Here is an 18209-nt window from a genome sequence, read left to right as displayed (position 1 = left end):
TAAGGTAATCCTAGGTGTCGGTGGGGCACCTGGCCAGACCTCTGAGGCTATCCTTCAGCAGGTGCACTAACACTTTAAGAAGCTGGAAACAGAGCAGTTCCTCCGCCTCCGTCTCTCCGCATCCTGTCCTGTCCTGGCCGGGCTAGCGCCTTCACGCCCTGCGGGCCACGCCCCTGCGCTCTGGTTGGTCCTCCCAGAAGTGATGAAACTTCCCTCATGTATTACAGGAGCCAGGCGGTTATAAAGTGAGGGGTGAAAGGAGGCCCCCCCCACAGGCCGCAAGCCGTAACCTGGTCACCTCCCGCCCGCCCCACTGGAGCCCAGGTAGGCCGGGCAGCGGGGGGTCGCTGCGCCCTCCCAGCGTGCCTCCGGGCTGCCCCGGGAGAGGGAGGAGGATGCGCGGCAGCCGGGCTCGCCCGACCCGGGGGCAGACGCGGATCCCGGCGTCTGCTGATGCTGCGGCTCCTGCCGGGCAAGGAGGGTGGGGCCGATTGTTGCGCACCTGGGAGCCGGCTGCGGCGGGAGGACCTTCGCTGTGGTCCCGGAGTAAGACTGCGTGACCCGCAGAGCCGAGGCCGAGCGGCTCTGGAGAGAAGGCGGCGGCGATTTAAGTCGGCCCTTGTAAATTTCGTTGTCTTTTATTATATTACGTAGAAGCCTGCTGAAATTTTCACATTTCAGGGGACCGCCCCGGATGGGCTGGAGGGTGCACGTGGCCCGGGTGCAGTCGGGAGTCGCGCGGGGCGAGGCGGTCGCTAGGTCCTAGTCCAGGAGGGAGGGTCTCCGGGGTTGTCTGTTAAGGCCCCGGAGGATACCCCCTCACCTCCGGCAACGTCACCCCCTTCACCTAGCTACCCCTCCCCCCGTCTCTGTAGACTGCGAGACTCCACAAGTGACTTGCTGAGCAAATGCTGCCCAGAAGAGATCTGTTTTAGCACGACAGGCGGCGCGGTGTGGGAAAAGGCAAAAGAAACTGGCATGCCTTTTCTCAGTGGATATCTCTTTTATAGGCCGGCTTCAGATTAATGTTACTATTTTGAATGAAGGGACAGTTTTTTTGTTTGTTTTTCCTCAGCCTGTGGCCTACATTATTTCTTCACCATCTGTTTCCCGGGGTGCTTGACAAATAATTTAAAAGCACCGGTAACTCAACTTTTTCACTGATTGATCGCATTATTGTAAGATTAATTAAAAGTAACTTAGGTCTTGAACCTGTGCAGGAGTTAGTTGCTAAAATCTTAAACTTCACCATATCACTTTATTTTTAAGTATTGGTTTAAGAAATTCTCTGAAACAAACCTGTCCAATTCAGTAACCACTAGCCACGTGTGACTATTAAGGACGTGATATGCTGGCTAATCAGAATTGAGATGTGCTTTAAGTGTTGACGATTTAATAGAGAAGAGCAATGTAAAATATTCTGTTAATATTTTTGTACTGATTACGTGTTGAAATAATACTATTTTCAGTACACTGTTAAAATCTATTTAAATTTTCACTTTTTTCTCTTTACTTTTTTAATGGCGCTACTAGTATATTTAGCATTATATATGTGGCTCACATTTCTGTTGGACAGCATTGCTCTAGATGTTTACGAGGAAATATGGAAAATTACTGGGAACAGGTAACAGCAGTAGGTAAAAGCATTGCCAAGTAAGATGTTTGCAGGTAAGACTGTTTCCAATAAAAATAATAGGTGATAGTTTTAATTTGCTTTTCCTGCTGGAGAAATAAGTGTGCTTTGCAATCATTTGTCGCCCCTCTTTCCCCTCCAATTTAGTGCTTAGTGTGTTTCTGTAGCATGATTAATGGGATTCACTAAGCAGCATTAGGAAGACTTAGGTAAATGATTCACTAATGAATGACCTTATGATTTTCAAAGCACTTTCCCAGCCCATTTTTCACTGGTATAGAGTCAAAGGTAAGATGGCTTATCAATAGTCATCTCACTTAAACCTCAGTGAATTTTCCCAGTAAATTTCGAAGTAAATCCAAGCATACCTAGTACCTAGTTTAATTGTGCTTCACTTTATTGCTCTTTTCGAGTACTGCTTTGTGTTTATTTATTTTAACAAACTGAAGATTTGTGGCAACTCTGCACAGGTGTCATTTTTCCAACAGCATTTGCTCACTTCCTGTCTGTCACATTTTGGTAACTTCAAACTTTTATTATATTTGTTATAGCTATCTGTGATCAATGATCTTTGTTTCCATTGCAAAAAGATTACTTCTTGCTGAAGACTCAGATGATGGTTAGCATTTTTTAGCAATAAAGTATTTTTTAATTAAAGTACGTACATTGCTAGACATCATGCTATTCAACACTTAATAGAGTATAGTGTAAACATAACTCTTATATGCACTGGGAAACCAAAAAATTAATGTGACTTGTTTTATTGCGATGGTCTGGAACCAAACTGACAATATCTCAGATGTGCCTGTATCTGATTATGGGCTATTTGGCCAAGTGCATGGAAGGGCTGCGTAGGACATGTGATACTTCATTTCCAAGTTGTTTTAGTTAATACCATTTTCTATTAATTTGATCTAGTCTCCTCAAAGGGCCAAATAAGGCTTTGGTTCACAAATGAAGTGTCTTCAGAGGATTGTTCCAAGTGATTGATGTAATTTGAATATTTATATTTTTACTTGATGCCTTTTATCTAGGCCTTTGCTGCAAATTTGCATTTAAAAAAATACCCAGATAGTTTCCAAGTTATAGATGTTTAAGTAAAATAACTTTTGAGCTGACAGCATTCAAATAAAACAGCTCTTTATTTCACAGTTGAGAATTGAATTTGAGTTGCAAAGTAATTAACATTTGTTGGAAGTACTTATTTGCTTCTTGGCCTACAGGGAAGAGCCAAATTGTTTTCCAGAGATACTGCTGTGTTTGTCCCACTGACTTTGCTTTCTTACTGATCAAGGTAGCTTTGAGACAAAAGTGTTTGAGAACATTTTTGTCCTTTAGGACATTTTGCTGGTGAACATTTTGTATCTCTGTCAACTTAAATTTGTTGTTGTTGTTGTTATTAAGCTAGGCTATCAGATAATATTGCTTTCTCTTTTCTTTTTAGAATTTCTTTGATCGTGTTTCAGTAAGTCACTTGGAAGTAAGCTAGAAGTAGTGAAATGTTTATAATTACTGTGTATCTTAATATTACACTTAGGCAGTATATATGATCATCTTTTCTACCTACTATATGTCTGTTAGTACAGGTAAAGAGAGGCATTTAATTGTCAAGGAGACCCAAGAGGCGACTGTAGTAATCTGGAGCATCTCTTGGATTTTTCAGGGCTTTTGGGATTCTGGGATGGAGAGAGAGGGGCTGGGATCTCTGGCTAGGTTGGAGTCAGCCTGCTTGTGTATCTGTATCTTGGATGTAAACCTAGGATACAAAACAGAATGTGGCCTGAACACTGCTGGCCCTGGCTGACCAAATCCTAATGTGAGAGGGATGCAGGCTTTGACTGGGAGCTAAGCTGCTATAGCTGGCTGGATGTAAAAGTCATCCATCTTTTCTGAATACTTGTAAGTAAATTAAATCATTCTCTACCCCTCTCTGCCTGCCAACCTACTAGAAAATTGCTGTAGATAAGATAATATATATTTCAGTCTTTGAAGTGGCTTGTGCAAGTTTTGGGAATCAAGATTGAATACAGACTTGGATTGGATATTGAATATTTAATTTGTCTTCCTTTCTCTCCATAGAGAGCCCATAGCTCGGTTGCACCATGTGTGGCATTTGGGCCCTCTTTGGCAGCGATGACTGCCTTTCTGTTCAGTGTCTGAGTGCTATGAAGATTGCACACAGGGGTCCAGATGCATTTCGTTTTGAGAATGTCAATGGATACACCAACTGCTGCTTTGGATTTCACCGGTTGGCGGTGGTTGACCAGCTGTTTGGAATGCAGCCAATTCGAGTGAAGAAATATCCTTACTTGTGGCTCTGTTACAATGGTGAAATCTACAACCATAAGAAGGTAAACAGAATAAAATCAGAAGCTATCGATATGATTAAGCCTCAGAGCTAGTTGGTTATAATAATTTTATTTGTAGAATGCTTTTTCTTTTTTTTCCAGACACTTTCCATGTTCATTCTCATTTGCTCCAATTATAGAGAGAGGGCACCTGTGCACAAAGAGGTGAAATAACTTGGTCACAAAAAAAAAAAGAATGATAAAATAAGGATTACATTTCTGGTTTTTAACTCTTAGAATCTTTTTTTCCCTGTTATTAATTTGAATATTAGTTAGAGCCTGTGTTAGGCACTGGGGATACCATAGTAAATATGAGAGGTAGGTCTGCACGCTAGTGGAGTTTATTCCATTGGGGAGCAGACAAAAAAAATCATTGTACATATACTAGGCATTCTGAAAAAATAAATATGGAGCTGATGGATATGGGAGATCCAGTTTCAGTACAGGTGGCCAGAGAGGGCCTCTTGAGGAATTGACACTTGAACTCAGACTTGAATGGACAAGGATCAGCTAGCAGGGCTGGAAAGCGCCTTCCGTGCAGAGGGAGTAGCATGCGTGGAGCCCTGGGGTTGTCATAAGTGAACAAGGAACAGGCGGGATTGGGGAGGTAGGGCAGGACCAGAGCCAGCAGGACTTGGTAAGGAGTTAGAGTGTAATTCTAAGAGCAATGAAATCTGAAGATTTTAAGGCAGGGATAGAATTTAATGGTTTGTGTGTGATCACATTTGTAGCTTTTAGTTAATGCTGCCCTTAAGACGTTGCTGTTGCATAGTTAATCAGAGGCAAAGGATAGACAGGTGGCCAGGTGCAGTGGAATGCAAGAAGTAAGACTTTCGGCAGTGCTAAGATTGGAGCAGCTTTATAATCTGGTGAAAGCATATTCTTAGGATGATAGTGGTGAAGGTTTGGAAATTCTGACCCAAGGAAGCCACATTTACTAAGAGCCTTGCAATCTGGAATTATTTGGCTACTATTTCATAAGAAATGTTTTAATCTAAAATTTTCAAGTTGTTTTTTGTCACTCTCCGCTCCAACTTTTAATTTTGAAAGTTTCAAATTTACAGAAAAGAACAGAACATTGAGCATCTGGATTGAATAATTGTTAATGTTTTGCCTTTTTTGCTTCATCTCTCTGTCTGTGTATACACACACATTCAATTTTGGGCTTAATTACTTTAGAGTATACTGCAGATAACACTTTACTCCAAAATAAGTAAGCATTTATTTCCTAAGAATAAGGGCATTCTTCTACCTAACACCAATACAATTATTATACCTAAGAATGCATAATACCCTCTAGTAACCAGTTCATATTAAATTTCCCCAGGTGTTCCTAGAATATATTTATAGCTGTTTTTTGGTTTTGAGCCAGATTGCATTCAAGGTTAATATATTTGGTTGCGATGTTTCTCGGTACTTTTTTTTAATATTAATTTATTTAATTGGCTGCATCAGGTCTTATTTGCGGCATGCAGGCTCCTCTAGTTGCAGTGCACGGGCTCCCCTAGCTGTGGTGCCTGGGCTCCAGAGCGTGTGGCCTCAGAGGTTGCAGTGCACAGGCTTAGCTGCCCCTCGGCATGTGGGATCTTAGTTCCCCAACCAGGTATCAACCCCGTGTCCCCTGCATTGGAAGGCAGATTCTTGGTTAAGAATCTGCCAGGGACCACCAGGGAAGTCCCTTGCTCGGTACTTTTTGAACCTTCTTGAAAAATGCCTGTCATTCATGAGTAGGGATTTATATTGTAGTCCACCTGGACATTTTTATCTCTGAGTAATAGCTTTAGCTGTTGTTTGTTGTCCACTTGTAGGAACACTCTCAATAGGCTTTTCATTTGAAGAGTCATTATAGTTATTCAGCAAATTCCTTTCATATATTTAATAAGGGCCTACTATACACCAGACATCATTTTTATAGGTGTTTGGAGATGAAATGGAACAGAAAAGTAAGTAAGAATGGGGTTTTAAGCGAGTGGGAATAGAGGAGGAGAGCAGTTAAAACTTCCTTATCAAGCCAGTTAGTACCACATATGTGAGAATGCTAAGTTGTATTATGGCAGTAGTAGCCTGACTTTCACCTTAAATGAGGTAGGAAATGCCTTGTTTTACCTGAACAACATAACTGCTTTTGTGTATTTTGTTAAAAAGTTAAATATTTTGAAAATATTTCTAGTCTAAATTAGCCAAATATGTTGTATTTTCAGAAGCAGAGAAGTTCGATTGCTTCTACCAATCATTCAAGTTTTCCAGTGTGAGTGGCTAAAATCTGTCCAAAGAGTAGAATTGACATTTTAGGCTTATGTAAAGAATTCTCTTACATAACCTTCAGAGTCCTCCTTTTTTGATGAAAGCAGAATTTACTTGTAAAAAACAGCCAGCAGTGTGTTGGGAGTGGAGGGAGACTGGTCAGGGAGAGGAGGACTCTGAGTGAAGGCTGGGCAAAGAGAAGGCCCTCTCCCTGCGGGGGGCATCAGAGGCCTGCAAACAGCAAGTCAAATGGCAGTGTGATTTCTGGGTGGTGGCAGGATATGGGGGCTTTTACCTAAGTGTGGCTTCAGGAGAGTGGGAAGTGTACATGTGAATCATTAACCAGTAAATTACCTGTAAGCTTTAGGCCAAAGAGCCATGATGATGTGGCAGTGATGGAGGATAGATCGGGAAGCTGTTGCTTGCTAAAATCATCGAATGCTTTAGGCTCATTTATCCTGCAGGTACTTAAGCCCAGCAGGGTCAGCAGAAGACCCTTTTCTAATCCTACCTTCTAGTGACAGAGATCATCACTGACAGTCTCTCAGAGCAAGGAGACATGACGAAGAGGTGGCTTTTAATTCCTGGAAGCGGCCAAAGCCCATTTTTTTTGATAGTTCTTTGCTTATAGACAAAAGGTTCACAAATTTATAGAGTGAGCATGGTTGTGAAGCATGCTTTACAAGTCATATACATACAAACATAGAGACTTATTTTTTGAAATTTAAGAACATATTTTAAATGTTCAGATGTACCCAGCATCTCAACTTGATTTTGTTTATGTAAACCTTTTCTCTATTATCAGCCAAAAATATGAGTAAGTACAAAGAAAGAGGAACATACTGAGTTATTTTCACCCTCACAGTTTGCCATTGGTGATGGAGAGCCATGGAGTTTGGGCCTAACTTAAACCCTCTCTACATGCAGTGGGAGTGATGGTCTCATTGCTGTTCCACTGGGGTGTGTGGACGAATAAAGCTCCAGTGTCATTTTGTCTATCACTGAGAAGTAGGTTTAATGCCTCTGCAGTAGTGGAAGGATGGGATGCTGTAGTCCTCCCCAGGACCAGCAGCTTTGTGTTGGACCAGTTGTCTCCATCATTGTGATGGAATCATTTATTTGTCACGGAATAGTGCTAAATGTGTTTGTCCTTTTGTTTTCTGTTTTCATAGGAACTCTGTGAGGCTGGACGGGAAGAACCTCAGTTGATACTCTTTTCCCAAGCCAAAATCTCACAGTTGCAGAAGACACATTTTTAGTGTCATGATACCTGGGCAATCTATTTGCTTAACTTACATATTTATGTAAATACACGTGTATTACATACCCAGTATGTATATAATATGCATTTCCGTCCCTCCACACAATACAGAGCTACATTGCTTCTGTATTCTATTTATCAGAATGCAACTAAAATTTTTATGGGCTTAGTTTTGTGTTATAAAGAATTGGTATGATTCTGAGTCCAAACGAGCTACATTTTGATAATGCCATGACTTTTAAATCACTAACGTGCATGAAATTATAAAGCACAAAAATACTGAAGCAACTTCGCAATAAAAAATTAGTGAATGCACAAGGATTCTAACATTTTGGTTTGCTGTTTCCTTAAGCTGCAACACCATTTTGAATTTGAATATCAGACCAGAGTAGATGGTGAGATAATCCTTCATCTTTATGACAAAGGAGGAATTGAGCAAACAGTTTGTATGTTGGACGGGGTATTTGCATTTATTTTACTGGATACTGCCAATAAGAAAGTGTTCTTGGGCAGAGATACCTATGGAGTCAGACCTTTGTTTAAAGCCATGACAGAAGATGGATTTTTGGCCGTGTGTTCAGAAGCTAAAGGTAATGATAGAATATTATTGTAGATTTTCATTATTGTCCTGATTCTGTATTTTCTTCTAGATAATATTTACAAATCTAATCCAATGCACATTTACAAATGGGGCAACCCAGATTTTTACAAGTGACTACGTTAGTCATGGACTTTCTGAGCTTTTTCTTATAAAGCCAAGGAGTTGGACTCTCCTTTTTGGCACTTAAATTGTGTAATCCTTAGAGGATAAATCTGTAGTAAAGTCATTTAATTTTTGTCGTGCCGATAGGCTTTGCATCTGGTTTGATCCCTTATGTGTTTTGGAGTTTTCCTATGTCACATTGTAATGGTAGGGTTGGCCGGCCCTGCAGTTACTACATGGTGGTACTGTGCCATGGCTGTCACACAAACTCATTGTTATGTAGCATTTTTTAAACAGCTTTATTGGTGTGTAATTTACGTGCCATACAATTCATCCATTTAAAGTGTACAAATCAGTGGTTTTTAGTATGTTCATAGATATCTGGACCCAGTGCTTTGGTCAACTTTAGAAATTTTTTATCACCTCAAAAATAAACCTTCTTGGGGATTCCCTGGCAGTCCAGTGGTTAGGACTCTGCGCTTTCACTGCTGAGGGTCTGGGTTCGATCCCTGGTCAGGTGTCTTGCAACACCATCAAAAAATTTAAAAAAACAAAAATAAACCTTGTACTCTTCAGCTGTACTCCACATCCCTCCATATCCATCAACCATTAAACTTTCTATCACCCCCCCACCACCACCACTTCCTCTCCACCCCCTTCAGTCCCTGCTAACCACCAGTGTGCTTTCAGTCCATGTGGATTTCCCTATTCTGGGCATTACATATGAATGAAGTCATATCATATGTGGTCTTTTGTTACTGGCTTCTTTTACTTGGCATAATGTTTCTGAGGTTTGTCTATGTTATAATGTGTAGCAGTATTTACTTTTTATTTACTTACTTTTTATGACCAAAAGATAACTCCATTACATGGATATAGCACATTCTGTTTATCCACTGTTTATCCTTTTGTCAGTTGATGGACAATTGGCTCTTATGAATAATGCTTCTCTACCTATTTGTGTACAAGTTTTTGTGTGTTTTCATTTCTCTTGAGTATGTACCTAGGAGTGGACTTGCTGGGTCACATGGTTTACTCTGTTTACAAATAGCATCAAAAGGAATAAAATACTTGAGAATAAATTTAACAAAATAAGTGCAAAACTGTATGCTGAAAACTATAAAACATTGTTGAAAGAAATGACGATCTAAAGAAATTGGAAAGCATCCTGTGATCATGGATCGAAGACTTAACATTGTTAAGTTGGCACAGATTCCCCAGTGGATTTACAGATTCAACATGATCTCTGTCAGAATCCCAGGTGACACTGTGGAAATTGACAAGCTGACTCTGAAATTCATAGGGAATTGCAAAGTACTCAGAATAGCAAAGCAATCTTGAGAAAGAATAAAGTAGGAGGACTCTCACTTCCTGACTTCAAAACGTACTATAAAACAAGGGTAATCAGGACAGTATGGTACTGTCAGGACAGACATAGACCAGTGGAATAGAACTAAGAGTCCAGAAGTGAATCCATACATCTGTAGTCAACTGATTTTCATCAAGAGTACCAAGACTATTCAATGGGCAAAGAATAGTCTTTTCAACAAATGGTGCTAGGACAACTGGACATACATATGCAAAAAATGAAGCTAAACCTTTACTTCACACCATATATAAAAATTAAAGTGGGTCAAACTCCTAAATGTAAACACTAAAACTATAAATCTCTTAGAAGAAAACATAGGGGTAAATCTTTATAACCTTGGATTTTGCAAAGATTTCTTAAATATGACACCAAGAACACAGACAACAAAAGAAAAATAGATAAATTGAGCTTCATGAAAATAAAATGTTTGTACTTCAAAAGACACCACCAAGAAAGTGAAAAGACAACCCACAGAATGGAAGAAAATACTTGTAAATCATATTTAGCATTTTTTGACGATGAAGTTGAGGAAGGCATTCATCTTTTATCTCCTAGCTTGACAGTAATGACATGCTAAAATCTGGTCTACCTGCCTGTCTGCCTTTTGGGCTCATTCCTTAAATCCTTTCTTACTTACTGTGATCATATGGCAAGGAACAAGTATATACGTTATTTACCTAAAGTGCTATTAGAGAAGCCCAGCAAAGAGAGCATAAGGGAAAAGCAGATTCCGTACTCCCACTGTGTCTCCGATACCTTGATATGGAATTATGATCTCACATCCAATTTACCCTCTGAAATTTCTTGACTTGTGATTTTTTTACATCCATAAAACTGCCCTTTTCTAAACCACAGGATCTCCTATAGGGTACTGTAACAGTTTTCCTTTCTCAGTGCTTCTAGAATAGCCTATCAAAAACTCATTTGGTCATGGTGCTCCCTGCTTAAAATCGTAATTGCTCCTCATCCCCTGCAGGGGCTGTGTGGCTTGCTTGAGGTCTGCTAGCAGTGATAGGCTCTGGGTCTCATTTGCTCTTTGAATTCAACATTACATGGTAGATTGCTGGGTTAACAAACTCAAAATTGTAAATCATAATATTCTGTGTAGATAGGCTGTTACTATTTACAATCAAACATTAATTTTTTTTTTATCAAAGATGGTGATGTCAAGTTGGTTACTTCCTATGAAAAGTTACTGAGGAAATTTAAACTATAATGTTTAATTCACATACAGTATATAATAACTATGTAAGAGATAGATGTCTGATCCTTTTTTTAAAGCTTTTTTTTAAAAAAATTTATTTATTGGCTGTGTTGGGTCTTCGTTGCTGCACACAGGCTTTCTCTAGTTGTGATGAGCAGGGCTACTCTCTGTTGTGGTGTGCAGGCTCCTCATTGCTGTGGCTTCTCTTGTTGCAGTGCATGGGCTCAATAGTTGTGGCTCACAGGCTTAGTTGCTCTACGGCATGTGGGATCTTCCTTGAGCAGGGATCGAACCTGTGTCCCCTGCATTGGCAGGCAGATTCTTAACCACTACACCACTTAGGAAGCCCAATGTCTGACTTCTTAATATCTGAGTTTAGAGTACCTAATGGTGGATCATTTTGCTTCTTAAAAGAACTGGGAACCATAGCTGTTTTCTTAAAATACCTCAGTGATGACAAGTGACTATCAGGTATCATAAAATTAAGTTTCAAGTCCATCTCTTTGCTTAATAAATGTATTTTATATTTGTTTGCTTTAGTAAAGAAAGTAGATTTTTTAAAATCAGAAATTCCAGCTAGAGAGAAGAAATTGAACATTGGAGATTTTCCTATTGACTTGAATTACTAGAAATCAGTGTAATTTTGCTGTGCATCTCTGTACCACTATTTCCTTTCTAGTAAGTAGGTGATAGGGTTTTGGGTGATTATATTTTTCCTGTTTTGCTTATGTAGTGGACATGTATTTGCATTAAAAAGGGAACATAAATAGGAATTTAGAGGACATTAACTCATTGTGAAAGTTACTGTGAAGTATTATCCTAACTTGAATAAATTTATCTTTTTGAATTTGTAGGACTTGTTAACTTGAAGCACTCCATGACTCCTTTTTTAAAAGTGGAGCCTTTTCTCCCGGGACACTATGAAGTTTTGGATTTAAAGCCAAATGGCAAAGTGGCATCAGTGGAAATGGTTAAATACCATCACTGTAGAGATGAGCCTCTGCATGCCCTGTATGACAACGTGGAGAAGCTCTTCCCAGGTGAGCGAGCAGACGCCTACCCACCTGTTCCCCACCTCTCTCCCTAAAGGAAAATGGTACTCTCACATCTTTGGAAATGATGTAAGTTTGAAAATCTGTTTCCTTTTTAATTTGGAAGTGACACATTGGGATTTGGCCAACTTCACTGTTGAGCAAATGCCATCATGATAGAGGTAGATGATCGTGTACCTCTTTCAACAAACAATTCAGCCCAGCTTTTTCTGCAGCTGTTTCACTTCCTTCATGTGTTAATAGGTTTTGAGATAGAAACTGTGAAGAACAACCTCCGGATCCTTTTTGACAATGCCATTAAGAAACGTTTGATGACAGACAGAAGGATTGGCTGCCTCTTATCAGGTGAAGTCGGTTAAAAAACCTAATTATATATAGTGCATATTTAAGTTAAATGACTTTAGCTATCCTGGACATTTTGACTATAAAATGCTTACTATATGGTTTAATCTTTCCTCCATTATAGGATGAAAAAGTTTTCTGTAAGTTGCTTTCAATATTCATAATAGTATAGCAACTTAAAGTGATACTATAATTATATTGACATGAGTGAGCTAGTAAACATTCTTTAGAATATTCCACGTCCTCCTACTCCACTGTCTTGATTCGAATCCTAGAATGTGTATAGTGGTTTTTAATCAATTCAAATACTGTTACCATTATCATAGGTTAAATGTTAGATTTTTCTTATTCAAATTGATTTTTAACTTATAAAACTTGGGGATTTTAAATGGTAAAACTCTAATCTTAGAGCTTGATAGGAATGTAAACCATATCTGTCCCTCTCTTATGTAAGGCCCATAACCACTACACTTCCTGTCTTGCTCACAGGCGGCTTGGATTCCAGTTTGGTTGCTGCCACCCTGTTGAAGCAGCTAAAAGAGGCCCAAGTACAGTACCCTTTTCAGACATTTGCAATTGGCATGGAAGACAGTCCTGATTTACTAGCTGCTAGAAAGGTAAGACACTGTCTTTTCCTGTTATGTAGTTAAGACAGACTTGTTAATAATTGATGGTTCTATACTTGGCTGCTGTATCGACTTAGGTAATTGTTTTGAATTAAATTATTAAAATGGAATGAAATGCCTACTGAATATCAACTATGTTATACACTGTATTCTGGATACTTTTATCTACCAAGGCCCATGTAATCCTCGCAAAAACCCTGTGATGATAATTCTGCCCTTTTGAGAGTAAGGGCATGGTATAGTGGTTAAGGCTGCAGGCTTTGGAGCCTGACTGTTGGTTTCAAATCCTCGCTCTACCATGCAATTCCTCACTCATGTGATAGGAGTAATAGTATCTACTATGGCATAGTTTTGAGGTGAAAATTACATAAGTCTTATAAAGTGCGTAGGATAGAAAGCATGTAGTAAGTACTTAGAATTGTTAGCTGTTTTTATTAGTTTTTCTTTTTTTTAATAAATACTATGTTTAGGGCTGCGGGCAGAGGGGACCTCGTACATATTCAGTGTGCGGGAGACCTCATTCCCACTCTGGAGAAACTTGCATAGAATGGATGAGAAAGAGGGAGAGAGTTGTCCCTAAGCAAGTTGACTGATGCTGATTGAATCCACAGTAGCCAAAGAAAACAGAATGAGGGGAGGGGCCATTTAATTTAAGAATAACATCCCGGACGTAAAAGTAGGTATTGCAGGAGGGCCAAAAGGAGGTAAAATCAGTGTGAGGGGGAGTGGGGGGCATGTTTGCTAGGGTGAAGACTTGGAGTGGGAAGAGCAGACGGGAGACCTACTTCTAGATGGTCAGTGGAGGGCAGACTCTGGGGGAGGCAAGGGAGCCTGCCTGGGGGAGGCTCGTACACCGTGGCCTGGAGAATCATTTCCCCTGATGGTGGGGGCCTGTGGAGTCATTTCCCCGTAACTTGCCTTGTTTATTTTCCACCATTGTTCGTTCATAATGTGTTGTGAACTCCTGTCCTCTCTGATTTTCTAGAGCAGTTCTTTTCTTTAAAGCATAAACGTATGGGTATTTCTTCATGTCATCAGGTGGCGAATCACATCGGGAGCGAACACCATGAAGTCCTCTTTAACTCTGAGGAAGGCATTCACGTCCTGGACGAAGTCATATTTTCCCTGGAAACTTATGATATTACAACAGTCCGTGCTTCAGTAGGTAAGGTATTTTATGATCCCCAAAAGACTTTTAATATTGAAGAGGTGTAAGGATTAAAAAATCCTGTTTCAAGCAGTTGTTTAAAAAAATACTCAGGAATGAACGCAGGTAAAATTCCTGTGTCAGCAATTGTTGAAGACGAGACATTCCTCAGATCTCTTTTGGAGTGAGAGGAACCATAAATACATAGTTAAACGTCCACATTTATGGTATCACTATTTATATTTCTCCAAAGAGTAGATACATATTTTTTGCACCCCTTTGCCCCAGTTTCTCTATATGAAAGTTTCTTGGGCTATACAGGAAAATGGGTCTATGTTGTAACTAATTTCTGTAAGGAATGCTTGTTTTAGATATATTTTGGTAAGTATTCCATCATACAACTTATCAGCCAATAACTTATTGTCCAGCAAGAAATCTAGTTTTACCCCATGGGTATACACTGAGATTAGAAGTATACTCCAAGTCAGACTGATTTAATGTTGCTGAGCCTCTAATAGGCTACTCGCTTAGATATGCCTTTCTTTTAAGGGATGCAGAATCTGACAGGACTTTGTTGCAAAGTTTAGGGGTCTGCATCCCCCTGCTCTAAACTTTGCAGCAATATTATAGGGGTGCTGTTGCTCCCATGGGAGCGAAAATTAGTTCTTGAAGGGGAAAAAAAATCTTAGGTATTACAGTGGTTTCTGGCCTTCCAAAGGGCCACAGTGCATCAACAGAAATCCAGTATTTCTGGTACTAGTATTTCATGGGTGAGGGAGGTTAGGGAAAAAGATCTAAAAGGTATCTCTAGGGAGGCAATAATGAAAAAACAGTTAGGAACAAATGCTAGTGTACAGGGATATGGAGCAGGAACCAACCAGCATCTTTTAATGATGTAACATTCTTAACTGTATTTGGAATATGCTGAATGGGGAGTAAAGTATCAGAAAAAAAGCCCCAAATTAAAATTAAGCTACCAAAACCCCAGCTTATTTTTTTATAGCGAAATTTTTTAGCATTTTTAACATTGTTTAGCAAACTTTTCAGATAGACATTCTTTGTGTGAAAGCAGTAACATCTTAAAAACCTGTATATAAAACTGTGGAAGGGTTTTGGGCTATTTCATCACAACAGTACAACTTTTGGATTAAGTACATATAAATGGCTTGTAGATATGAGGTCATTCTTTTGCAAACTCTTTTATATTAATACAGAGTCTAATCGAATAGCAAAGCTGGCAGTCATTTCCAGAAACCAAATAATAGGCATTTTTGGTAGAGGGCTATGTGGACATTAACAATAATTTCTCTCTCTGTTTTAAGGTATGTACTTAATTTCCAAGTACATTCGTAAGAACACAGATAGCGTGGTGATCTTCTCTGGAGAAGGTTCAGATGAACTTACACAGGGTTACATATATTTTCACAAGGTAAGCACTCTCAAATGGAGGGATATTGGTCCTAGGGGAAGAATAGTATGAATTATTATTTAACTATTTTCTATCGTCTTTTTTTGGTATAACAGTAACACTTTGAATATCTTGTGAAGAAGCATATGAGGAAATCTGATCGTGTCTGTATTTCTTTGGGGGAGAAAGAAGTCTTAACAGTGTCAGATAATATCCATTTTTTAAAAAGCCAGTAAAGCCTAAGAATCACGTTTCTGATATTTCTTAGTCCCTTGTGGTCTTATGGCTGTTGTATAGCATGTCATTTTATTTGTTCTAGCACTAGCAGTCTTGGTGCGAGGGCAGGTACGTTTTATAAAGCATTACTCCCTTCCCTAAGCTTTGTTTGGCTTTTTGTCTTACCCACCTTTAGAACTGGAGTTATGTGTATGGGTTAGAAATGAAAACTGTTTCATGTGCTGAAAGCAAAGCACGTGGGTGTATTTGTAACTTCAGCTCCGTTTGTGAAACAGGCTCCTTCTCCTGAGAAAGCCGAGGAGGAGAGTGAGCGGCTTCTGAAGGAACTCTATTTGTTTGATGTTCTCCGAGCAGATCGAACTACTGCCGCCCATGGGTAACTCGATATTTTAGGAAACGATTGTAAAAAATAACCTCATAAAACACAAGGCTCAATGGTTGATTTTTCCTTTCTTTCCAGTTAGTATATGTTGCAAAGTGTGACTTTTACAGAGAAAATGAAGCTTGTCTGTTAGTGCAGGGGGATTAGGCTGAATCAGAGTGCTGTCGTCATGGTGAGAGGACGTGGATAGGTGGTTTTAGATGGGGTTTCCATCTTGAAAGCATCACATTCTGCCTACTTCTGGGCCACTGAGAGGGAAGGCACTTGCAGCTTTTTTTAGGTCTTTTTAAGAGAACTAAAGCTGATACACCTCCATGTATGGAGTGTTGAGTGCCTGCCATGCCTATTTGATGCTGTGGGGACCATGTCTGGGGAGAGGGCAGTGAAGATGCAAGAGATTTGATTAGCTTATAAAACAGGTTTCTTTGGTATCATTTCTGGTTGGCTAAAGTTTTCACTTTTTAAAGCTGGTCCTGTTGGAGAATTGAAGACTCTTATTGTATGTGATGAACAACCAATATCAACTCTTTTAGTTGCTTCTATCAAATCACACTTAGAAAATAATATGAGGTAAAAGTAATTATTTAATAGTTTTTCACTCCCTAGATGTGATATGTATTTTGAATGAAGGTTTTTGTATTCACACATTACTGTAGGGCATTTACTTAGGACTATAAAAATGACTTTATAATCGTAACATTACTTAGAGGCTAGGTGAATTCCAAGGAAACTAAATCAGAATCTAAACTGGCAGGCAGTAAATATTCATATTGGTTTAGATTTTCTTCTTTTCCTTTTCAAGCCTTGAATTGAGAGTCCCGTTCCTGGATCATCGATTTTGTTCCTATTACTTGTCTCTGCCACCAGATATGAGAATCCCCAAGGTGGGTGAATCAGCTCAAGATAAAAACTGTCCATTGATACTGGTTATATTTAGAACTTTTACTGACACTTCTTTCATTTTCTCGTCAGAACGGAATAGAAAAACATCTCCTGAGAGAGACATTTGAGGACTCTGGTCTGATACCTAAAGAGATTCTCTGGCGACCAAAAGAAGCCTTCAGTGATGGAATAACCTCAGTTAAGAATTCCTGGTTTAGGATTTTACAGGAATACATTGAACATCAGGTATCACGTCTTTAAAAGTATTTTCTGGAATAGGACAATTTGGATGCAGAGTCGTAATCACTGTTCATTATATATTTAATTTAAATGTTTTGTGTCTGTAGGAGAGATTCCCTATAAACAATACTTCTTTTAAAGAATTTTGTAAGAATTAAGTAGCACGAAGGATTATAAAGTAGCATCTAGAATAGAGAGAGGAGACTTACCGGTCATCACTGACTTTCATCTTACACGTGTTTGGGCACCTGTTGGGTGCCAGACCTTATTAGGCACAAATGAATCAAACACTTAGAGCCACCACTTGGAAGAAACATGCATGTGAATGTTCCTTAAAGGTCACTGCAGCTGTGTATATTAGGGCAGTTTAGCATTTTCTAAGCGATTCAAGGAGTCTCTCGTGCAATATACAGTCATGCCTTTTCGTTTTTTTCTTTTTGTTTTTTTGTTTTTGTAAAGCCAGATTAAATACAAGTATTTCCATGCTGGTTAAAAAACCATCTTGCTTCTATCCTGTCACTCTTCCAGGTTGACGATGCAGCGATGGCAGGCGCAGCCCAAAAGTTTCCGGTCAACACGCCCAGAACGAAAGAAGGCTACTACTACCGCCAGATCTTTGAGCGCCACTACCCGGGCCGCGCTGACTGGCTGCCTCACTACTGGATGCCCAAGTGGACCAGCGCCACTGACCCCTCGGCCCGCACTCTGACCCATTACAAGGCCGCTGCCAAAGCTTAGGCACTCCCCATGCCATGGAGGGAAAGGAAACATTTCTCCTTGCTGTGAAGGCTAGGGGGCTAGGGGGCTGGAAGGGTCAATGGCTCAGGCTTGCTTGGGTGTGAAAAAATAAAAGTCTTAAATCTGCAACATTGCTGTAGTCATTTATATTCATACAGCCCCCTTGCCAGAGGTAGCTGGAAACTGAACAGCTTTTGCTGTATCACAGTAAGGTAGAGAAGGATCTAAGAAAGGGGTGATCTAAGAAAGGGGAAACAGTCTGATGTTTTGGAGACCGCACACGCCCTCTCCTGGCAAGGCTACTGTAGAGGACTTCTGGGTCTACTGCCCACGGGGCCTCCTTCCAGGCCTTGGCATCTCAGTGTGGTCCTACTCTGACTTCCTCCCTTGGTT

At 39.8% G+C, this 18209-nt stretch overlaps 1 protein-coding gene across 3 annotated transcripts; it reads left to right on the top strand.

Moving 5' to 3' along the window:
* Positions 1-201: 201 nt before the first annotated feature.
* Positions 202-17940, top strand: ASNS (asparagine synthetase (glutamine-hydrolyzing)). Of its 3 annotated transcripts, none has more exons than XM_057730950.1 (12): positions 202-324; positions 3713-3984; positions 7839-8076; positions 11617-11802; positions 12058-12159; positions 12646-12773; positions 13821-13947; positions 15252-15358; positions 15850-15950; positions 16759-16840; positions 16929-17084; positions 17607-17940. In XM_057730950.1, the coding sequence occupies exons 2-12, from the start codon at positions 3736-3738 to the stop codon at positions 17814-17816; spliced, it is 1686 nt and encodes a 561-aa protein (XP_057586933.1). In that variant the 5' UTR covers positions 202-324; positions 3713-3735; the 3' UTR covers positions 17817-17940. The 3 variants fall into 3 exon arrangements, with proteins under 3 accessions (XP_057586933.1, XP_057586934.1, XP_057586935.1); XM_057730951.1 differs by lacking the exon at positions 202-324 and adding an exon at positions 397-621; XM_057730952.1 differs by lacking the exon at positions 202-324 and adding an exon at positions 719-3532.
* The last annotated feature ends 269 nt before the right edge of the window (positions 17941-18209 follow it).

This window comes from Hippopotamus amphibius, chromosome 4, assembly GCF_030028045.1.
Source record: "Hippopotamus amphibius kiboko isolate mHipAmp2 chromosome 4, mHipAmp2.hap2, whole genome shotgun sequence".
Lineage (NCBI taxonomy): Eukaryota > Metazoa > Chordata > Mammalia > Artiodactyla > Hippopotamidae > Hippopotamus > Hippopotamus amphibius.
This window is presented reverse-complemented; position numbering and strand designations above follow the sequence as displayed.